Source organism: Anoplophora glabripennis, unplaced genomic scaffold (assembly GCF_000390285.2).
Source record: "Anoplophora glabripennis isolate ALB-LARVAE unplaced genomic scaffold, Agla_2.0 scaffold253, whole genome shotgun sequence".
Taxonomy (NCBI): Eukaryota; Metazoa; Arthropoda; class Insecta; order Coleoptera; family Cerambycidae; genus Anoplophora; species Anoplophora glabripennis.
The window spans coordinates 166,930-176,725 of record NW_019416337.1 but is presented as its reverse complement, the minus strand read 5'-3'; the positions used below and the strand labels follow the sequence as shown (position 1 = coordinate 176,725).

Here is a 9,796-nt window from a genome sequence, read left to right as displayed (position 1 = left end):
TACACATTGGCTTATAAAATTCGTTGAACTGCTGATTTATCCAAATTCAATTCCCGGCTAGCCTGCCGTATAGAATTTCGTGGATTTTGTTCGAAATACCGTAACAGTCTAGCTGTATTAACATTGTTTCTTACCCTTCAGTCAATTATTTGATTTTTCCGAACATAAAATGCATCTTCATTTCGTTGCAAGATCGCGTCCAATCTTGTAAAGGTTCTATGATCAGGAATGAGGCGCTTTGGATACCTTTCTTGATATAACTCTGCAGCTCTTCTTGAATTTTTTTGTGACTCGCCGTAAATTAGTAACATGCCAACTTTTTCTGAATGAGAAAACATTTTGTAAGCACAACAGTTATACGTTTGACGTTCGTATTGAGTAATGACAAGTATTATCTACATATACTATCGAGTTTGAGACACATAGTACTATGTTTTTTAATTACAAATGATTTAGTAAATTAAATAACTGTTAATTTCTGGAAATTACTTGTTATGTCTCTGCTGGTTATTGAAACGAAAACAAAAACTCTCTCAACAATTCGCAACTCTTTTAAATGACTTTGATCGTAAATCTAAAATATCTTAATCTTTAAACAATGTACCTTTTATAAGTTTCAGATGAAAACCTGAGCCAATTCGTTGATTGGTATCCAAGCTTAGAATATTATAAATTTTACCCAAGAATCGGACGCTGTTATGAGATATATAACGAAAAGGTGACACCTTTGATTTGCCAGAGACCCTTAAATCCAGAAAAACATTCCTGCATACATTTAATACAAGAAGAAAAATACTGTTTGGGATTAAAAACGCCAACAAATGAAACTGTTCAATTACTCTGTGAAAATTCAAAGGAAAAACTCCTTTCTTACCATTTGGACGATGAATTAAACAATTGTTTCAATATTTCACGACCGGACAAAAGCTACAAAGAGGTGTGCCAGCAAAAGTTTGGCAATTACAGCATAGGCATAACAACGCCAGATAATTTCACTGTATTGTTTGATTCATACTTTTGTGAAACCTCAACGAAAAGTGAAGAACGAGAAACATATAGCCAATTTATGACTTCGTTTTCTTTTAATCCAGAAACAAAAAGTTGTTACAAAATATATGACAAACATCAGATGATAAGTCCATACACGTGCTTCAATGACGATGTGTTCAGTTCCTGTGTGGAAGAACTCCCTTATGTCAAAAATTGTGAAGGGATAGTCACTCAGAACAACGAAACTATAGTATTACAGTGTACTAATGACAACGTAATTATACAAGCTGGTAACTGCTTCAAAATATATACGGCAAATAACAGTTTACATATATCTTGCCTGAGACGAATAGAAGAGCGATGCATTGGATTTACCACTCCAAGTAACTTGACCGTTTTGGTTGAATGTTATTTCTGCAGTAAGCCAGGTATGTTCTGTATTTTATATAAAAATATTAAGTACAGGGTGTCCCGCATAAGAACCAACATAGGGCAGGTGTAAGTAGGGGTGTACAAAATACTGTAATTTAACCAAACTTACCTATATACAAAGTTGCACCGCTGAGGAGTTATTAGCCCCCAAAGTAGGGCCCTAAATTTCGAAATATTCGCAACACTACCGCAGAAGAATCAAATTTGGTACATGATTTAGGTTTATTATTGGTCTTCTTTGACTATGAGTTAAAGTTAATTGAAGCACTACAAGGTGTTCATTGGGGATAACTCACCCCTAAAATTGTACCGAACTTTTTTTTCATTGACCGAATTGAAAAATAGTAATCTTAATTCACAGCTGAATTTAATTTATTTTTTTTTACTCTTGTTTTAAAAAACTGTATGGTTTTCAAGAAAAACCGTTTTAACTGACACGAGACTTTAACAGTGTTCATTAGAAAATCTTTCAAACTTGTTAGTTAGTAATAAAATTATTTTATTTCAATAATTCTATCTGATTGTTGTTGAAAATGGCTGGAAAATTTACATTTAGCGAAGAAGTTGATGGTTTCCGCGAAAGAAACTGTATAAGAAGTGTGAAAGAATATCGTAGGAGATTTTCGTGTGGTTCCTCATAGAGAAACATTTTCTAATGTTGAAAGATGAGCTCGAGAGGCAGGAAAGTTTTTCAGCAACATCCGAGAACGTCCTAATGTAATAGGGGTACAAGATGAAGAAATTATTTTGCAAACAATTGAAGATGAACCGCAAGTAAGTACTAGACGTTTATTTCGCTACACTGGGTTATCAAGAACTTCTGTAAACCAAATTCTTTAACGTAATCTACTGCATCCATATCGTGTCCAAAAACTGCAAGAGTTATTGCCTTAAGATTTGGATCGACGAGTGACGTTTTGTGAGTTTGTTCATCAGGATATTAATTTTCACAAGAAAATTCTTCTTACTGGTGAGGCTTATTTTACTCGCCGAGGAATTAAGATAAAAATTTGGGCCAATATTATTGATCGTTATTTGATTGGATCAGCTATTTTGCCAAATCGACTAAATAGCGAAAGTTATTTGGAACTTCTACAAAATACCCTCCCTCATTTTAGTGCTACTGTCAGAGATTTTTTGAACCTTAAGTTTCCAAATAAATGGATAGAACGAGGAAATAATTGCCCTCAAAATTGGCCACCATAATCACTAGACCTCAACAAATGTGATTATTTTCTTTGGGGAACATTGAAGGATTTTGTTTATTCTTCGCCAGTTGAATCCCGAGAAAATTTATGGAATCGTATAACAAATATATGTAACCTTAGGAGAAACGATCATCATTTGTTAAACAGAGTAAACTTGAATTTTCGGCGAAGAATAAATTTATGTATCAGGGAAAATGGTGCCCATTTTGAACCATTCCTTTAGTTTTAATTATTACTACATATGTATATTTTCAAACTGCATTGTACTGTACTTAACATTCTTTAAAATAATTGTGTCTATTCTGATGCTTTCAATTATTATTTTTATTCTTTATTTCTGGTTTTTACTTAATACAATATTCGCTTACTTAAAAACTACGAAGTGAGGTAAAATTTATTTGGGCAATTATCAAATTTGAAAGATAAAGCCTACTTTTCGATTATTTTCTAATAAACACTGTTAAAATCTTGTGTCAGATAATACGGTTTTTTTTGAAAACCATAGTTTTTTAAAATTTGACAAGAGTAAAAAAAAATTAAATTAAATTCTACTGTGAATTAATATTATATTTCAATTCGGTCAACGAAAAAAGTTCGGTAAAATTTTAGGAGTGAGTCATCCCCAATGAACACCTTGTAGTGCTTCAATTAACTTTAAATCATAGTCAAAGAAGACCAGTGATAAACCTAAATCATGTAGCAAATTTGATTCCTCTGCTGGAAGATATTAATTTCTTTCGAAATTTAGTTCCCTACTTTGGGGGCTAATAACTCCTCAGCGGTGCAACTTTGTATATAGGTAAGTTTGGTTAAATTATAATATTTTGTACACCCCCACATGAACCTGCCCTGTGTCGGTTCTTATGTAGGACACCCTGTATATGTTCTTAGAGCATATTCATAACATAACATTGGCATTGTATGCTGCAAAACTTAGGACACTTAAGTAACTCAAATTATTTGGTTTTAGGTATTAAATACATGTCTTACAATGTGGAACAACAAAGAGAATATCGGAGATTTATTAAATCATATCTTTCCAATGAATACACGGGAAAGAATTCTTATCTGGGAAGATTTGAATTCGAATCATTCAAAAAAACTGATTATTTAGATGCACCTGGATATTTTGGGAGAAGGTTTACAGTTTATGGCTATTGGTTACCAAACAGCGATTGTTTTGGTCTCACATTAGACAGTAACGAAACGGTCATTCTAGAATGTATTTCTAAGGACAAATCTAAACAAGGAAAATTTGGATGCTTCCCAGTCATTAATCCAAAAATAAAACAAGAACAAAATATCTGCGTTAAAATTATAAATGAAACTTGTGTGGGGATCACTACTCCACTAAACTGGTCTGTTGCGTTGGCTTGCTATTCCTACTATGAAAATACCACAAGTAAGTACTTCCAATTTTAAGTATGAGCTGCTTCCACCGAGAGTCTACAGCACAACCAGTATATTGTAACAACTTTACAAGTTACAAGATATTTGCTTACAATTACAAATTGTGGGTACTGGCAAACTTACATATATATTTTTAAAGGTATAGATATAATCTATAATCTTATATAATGATGCAGTGAAAATATTAGAAATCTTTTATAAGTTGTTAAGTAATAATTAAATTTTAGTGTGCCGCGCAAAAAAAATTAAACGGGTGTTTTCTGCCGCGCTAATTCGTGACGTCATTCAGTGCGATTGAAAATCGATAAGTTGGTTGCACTTAAGTAGAAAGAGTCTAGAGAAAACCGAATTCACTTTGCTTCGAGGCTTCCCGCATGAGCATTTCTTATGTTCTGTATGTTAAATTGTAGTCCTACGTATGTTTAAAAATCCTGAATTATATCCCAATAATTGAGATATTCTTGTTGTCATACATAGTGTAGCAGACAATATGCATCAATTTTTCCACTTAATCATATAATCTGATATTTTAGGTCAAAACGAAATACAAAAAAGGAAATATGCAGATTCCGTTGAAGAATTCAGACTATATCCAGGCTTGAATAACTGTTACGAGGTTTATCGTTCACACGAAGTAAACTCCTACAGCTGCAGAAAAAGTGCAAATCCTAATAATTATTCCTGCATTTATTGGCTACCAGGAGAAAAACATTGCTTGGGTTTAAACACTCCAAACAACGAAACAGTCGAATTAGTATGCGGTGACTCTCGAGAAGATGTCCTTTCCTACAAAACTTTTTCTACAATTAAAAACTGTTTCAGTATTTACAGCCCCAATAAGCAACTGGGAAAAGTCTGCCAACAGAAATTTGGAAATTATGGCATAGGCGTAACAACTCCTAGTAATTACTCCATATTATTCGATTCCTTCTTTTGCCCTGCATATAAAACCTCTGAGCAGCTCCAGGAGTACAAGGAATTTATCGGCAACTTCACTTTTGACCCTAGTATTCGAAGCTGTTACAAGGTTTATGAACCAGATCAAGACATTAGTCCGTATACATGTTTGAGTGACAAGGTATACAACGCTTGTATCCATCTGCTGGAAAACAGTAACTGTATGGGAATAACAACACAGAATAATGAAACTATCGTTTTGGAATGTTCGAATGATGCAAAGGTAGTGAACAAGACAAGTTGCTTCAAAATATATACACCTGATAACAAAATACACATTGTCTGTCAGAAGCAGGTAGAAGAGCGATGTGTAGGATTAGTTACGCCAAGTAACTTGACTGTACTTTTTGAATGTCACACCTGTGTTTCAACTAAAGGTAATTATAATTTTGTCAGAATCAGTTTTATTGATTTCTACAGTCATTCTAACATATTGATGATGTGTCAAACGTATGTAAGAAAAAATTAAAATTTTCGACTGGTTAACCAAAAATCAATTTCCATTGATCTTCTGAGAGAAATATATCGCTGTCTTCTTAAGAAGAAACACTGAAATTGTAGATTAATTCCTCTGGTCGGTATTTATATTGTATGGTGTATCCTGTTTCGTATCAATCCTCTGCTAGATTCCAGTGGGAATACTGATTGGTGGCCATAATATAGAACAATTTCTTTATTTAAAAAGGCGTACTTTTTATTATTTCATCAATATACAGGAGTGTCTTCCTTGGTGCCACTTTAAAATTTCTTGACATCTCATTGACAAAGAATTTTGGGAAATTTCCTCTGGAATATAATTAAGCCCATAACTATTTTTGCTACGAATTTATCTTTCCCAAATTTCGAATTTTACTTTATCCAGAAATCTGCATTCTTCTTCGAATGAAATTCTTAACAATATTTCTAATTGCAATTTTCGAAAGCTTCTGCCTATTACGATATAATCTGTGGCGCTTGGTTGAATCAAATAAAATTTTTCTTCCTCTTAATAGAGAATATTTAATACTTCTCTCTCTATGTGGAATGGATAGATTGGGGCACTTCCACATTTCTTCGGCAGTTTTCTTCACAGAAGCTCAGCACTAAGAACACATCAACCTGTTCACTAAATTAAATCTTTCCAACCATTTCTGAAACATTTTGTTATTGATATACATACAGGAGCACGTCATTCAGGATATCTTGCACGGTACACTAGACAAGCTCTGTGGGCATTTTCGTTTGATTCGCCATAAATTATGAGCATATCATAAAATTCGCGATTGCTAAATAAATGCGCCATTTTCAAAAGAAAACTTGGAAATACGGCTATTAAATGTGCTCTCGAAAAACAGCACAGCAATCACTACAACAATGTATTACAAACTGACTTTTGAATACAGTCTGGCTTCATAGGAAACCTACAAACTAGTACTCGCCGCGATAAAATACATGCATTTCAGCAGTTCCAAAACGGTTTTAAACACATTTTTAATTAGCTTTTTTTCTCTATGATCTTAAACTTCTGATACAAGTTTGTGATATCAGTCAATTCAGTTTTTGCTCCCTTTTCACCCCTTTAAATTTTTGACATAAGTTCATTAACACCCTGTATAGTGTAATTAGTGGATGTCAAATTACAAACAAACTAAAATACCTTACTTCCAACATTCCTGGTTTTTATTTGAAAACGACAAAATTTAGCAAGAGCAAGGAAAGTTTTAGAATCAAGTTTATGCAACAGGAAGGCATACGTTTTCAAATTGGTTGGATCTCCTTTAATTATCATTTTGCGACACCACAATGACCTTGAACTAGTATATCAAACTTACCTGCAACCAGACGGAGATATAGGTCTTCAAAGTGAGGCTTAAAATTTCGACACTGATTTTTTGGCCTTTGGTCAATTTCAAAAACGTCTGCGCGCGCTCCTATTATACAGAATTCGATTCTATAACTTTTCTTGCTCTTGCAAAGCTTTGATAAACCTAGCCGTTTTCAAGAAAAACAGGATACATTTCTTCTGATAATTTACGTTTCAGGTTCAGTTGACTGCTATTATAACCTCTTCTTCATCTTGTATTCTTTACTACTAGCGATGTCGACTTGTACTAAGAAACATTCCTGTTTCTCGAGGCCTTGTTTCAACATTGCAAAATGTGGAACGATACGGTTAGGAAATTTGCTCCAATGTTCTTCCGCACATATCAATTTGTTGAATAAATGAAAACTTTCCAGCCATTTTTGAAACAAGAAAATCATTTTATTATTGAAACATAATAATGTACTGAATGCTTATCAAATATGAGTGTCCAATTCATAGCTTTGACCTTTTGGTGTAATTCACAGTGCTTAGAATAGCTTACTTTGAATAGTTCTGTTTTTCTTGAAAACAACAAGCTTTGTCAAAGTTTAGTAAGAGAAAGAAAAGTTGTAAAAACAAATTCTGTATAATATGAGGGCATAGGTTTTCAAACTGGACAAAGAGTAAAAAATCCGTATGGAGTTAAGGGTAGGCCTTAGCTAATTATTATCCTGAAATACCTCAATGACCTTGAACAATTTAGCACCTGTATGAATGAATGAATGTGTGGTACTAATGTAACCATTTATTAAGAAAATTGTTATGTTTATTGCTTCATCTTTGTTGTACGACCATGTCACTATTCAATGTTTCTTTTTAAGTACATTCTTATATTGTTTGTGTATCTGTCATATCTCCAAGTTTTGTCTTCTTATACGATATGTCATTCTTTTTATTCAACATTTTTATATAATTCGTTGCAAACATGCACAGTTATAATCTTCAAGTCAATATATTATTATTGAAAGGTCAATTTGTTTGTATCTATATTTTTACGAATATTTAATATTATACTTAGTCCCCTTATTTGACGCAAATAACTAACACCTTCTCAAATATTTTCAGGCGGATCAGACTTGCCCGTTTACACTGACGGATATAGAAAAGTTTTTCGTTCTTTTATAGAATTCTCACTCTATACCATTACACAAAATAATGACGCTCTAGTAAACAAGACAACTCTTAGTGTCTATACACCAGAGCAGGACATAAAATTCACAGATTGCTATAATGAAATAAAGAATTATGAGATTCATATACTACATGGACATGAAAACTGTCGAGGAATTACGATGGAAAGTTTCGAAACTGTAGTTCTGGATTGTTCCAATAAGGTGCCTGAAAGAGTGGGATGTTATGATGTCTTCAGTCCGGTTTTCAGCGAAGATAATAAAATAATTGGACCCGATCGCAAGGTAATGTTCATGATTTATTCAGTATTGTTAACTAGGCATATAAAGATACATTTTTTACTATTGCATGTAACATACTAAGTTTACCCAAACAGTGCAATACGTTTAACGTGTCATGGTTTTTCGAGTAATTACCACTTAGCTAGTCGCCGCTACTTATAAACGTAAATTGCACTTCCTTAGCTTTAGCTAGGAACAATTAGTATCTCTCGGGCTAGGCTGTGTGGGGGTGGACCCTCTATCAGAATCCCTAGGCCCGCATAATCGGTTTTGGCAGTGCGAAGAAAATTTGTCTATCCTCTAATCTTGAAGCGGCCACTCGAGACCGATTTGTGAAGCGTTCGCGAGCTGCTTACGTGTGGTTATAAGCTGCTCGCCATATGTTTTTTGATGATGGTCACATTTGATATCATGTAAAAAAAAGTACTTGATATATAAATTTCCATTTGTTTCACAGATAATTGCATCGAAAGTCATCTTAAATATTAATAGCCGTTTCTTTTATAGGTGGGTAATGTTTGCGTAAGAATTTTAAATGAATGGTGTGTGGGACTAACAACTCCTAAAAATTGGACTATACCTTTAAGTTGCCTCGAAGTACCAGATCTGATGTGTCCTTTAAGCAGTAACACCCAGTAGCAGTCATCAAAGAATATGTTTGTTGAATTAATAATTAGTTGTGTACGATCATGTAAATTATAAATAAATAAAGAACTGCCACATAACTTTTAACTCGTTCTGTGCAGAAATAATACAACAAAATTGGTTGTAATCACCACAAGTGATTAAAATTGCATTTGTGGTCAATACATAAAAAGTTATAAGTTTATTAAACAACTAAATGTAAATTTTTATTAAAATTCGATATATTGAAATCTGATGTCGGAATCCGAAAATTCCCGAATAAAAGATGGCGGACGAAAAAATTGGAAAACCATTTAAAATTTGAAAATTATGGCGGAAACTTGTTACTCGGAAAAATACCATGGAAATTGGTATTTACCAGGCAAAGAAATGCGTTATAAATATTTAAAAAATTGAGTCATTTGAGTAAAAATAGACAAATGACTAAAATTGAGAAACAAGGAATATTAGTATATTTTGAGGCTGAATTTAAGTTTTTTAAATAAGGAGAAGCTGCTGCACGTTGAATACCTGCATCTAATATTAATTTAGAAGGAATGATAAGTATGTTAATATTCTTCATTTTGAGCGAAAAGGTATAACATAACCATGTCCAGTGGGTTTTTTTCAAAATATCTCCAAACCGATGTTAGTAATACCTCAAATCGTCAGATCTAACTTACTGAATGTGCGAGAATGAAAGGAATAGAAGTAGGCAGATAAAGAAGGAAAAATGAAACAAAAAACTCTTGGATTTAGTACTAATGGCGCCCTATGATTTTTTCCTTAGAATTATGCTTGTTTTTAGTATTTACTTGGTTCACTATATAGTCTGAGAGTGTCGTAATAGAAAAAAGTAATATAAAAGTCTTGTTTCTCGATGTTTATATGGATATTTTTTCCTGGAAGGTCTTGTATCC

The 9,796-nt window shown here is 33.2% G+C and overlaps 1 protein-coding gene across 1 annotated transcript; it reads left to right on the top strand.

Annotated features, from left to right (window-relative positions):
- The first annotated feature begins 3,981 nt into the window (after positions 1 to 3,981).
- On the top strand, positions 3,982 to 8,950 carry LOC108912981. Its single transcript, XM_018718418.1, has 4 exons — positions 3,982 to 4,032; positions 4,574 to 5,374; positions 7,906 to 8,255; positions 8,760 to 8,950. Exons 2-4 carry the CDS (start codon positions 5,161 to 5,163, stop codon positions 8,889 to 8,891), a joined length of 696 nt encoding a protein of 231 aa, XP_018573934.1. The 5' UTR covers positions 3,982 to 4,032; positions 4,574 to 5,160; the 3' UTR covers positions 8,892 to 8,950.
- The last annotated feature ends 846 nt before the right edge of the window (positions 8,951 to 9,796 follow it).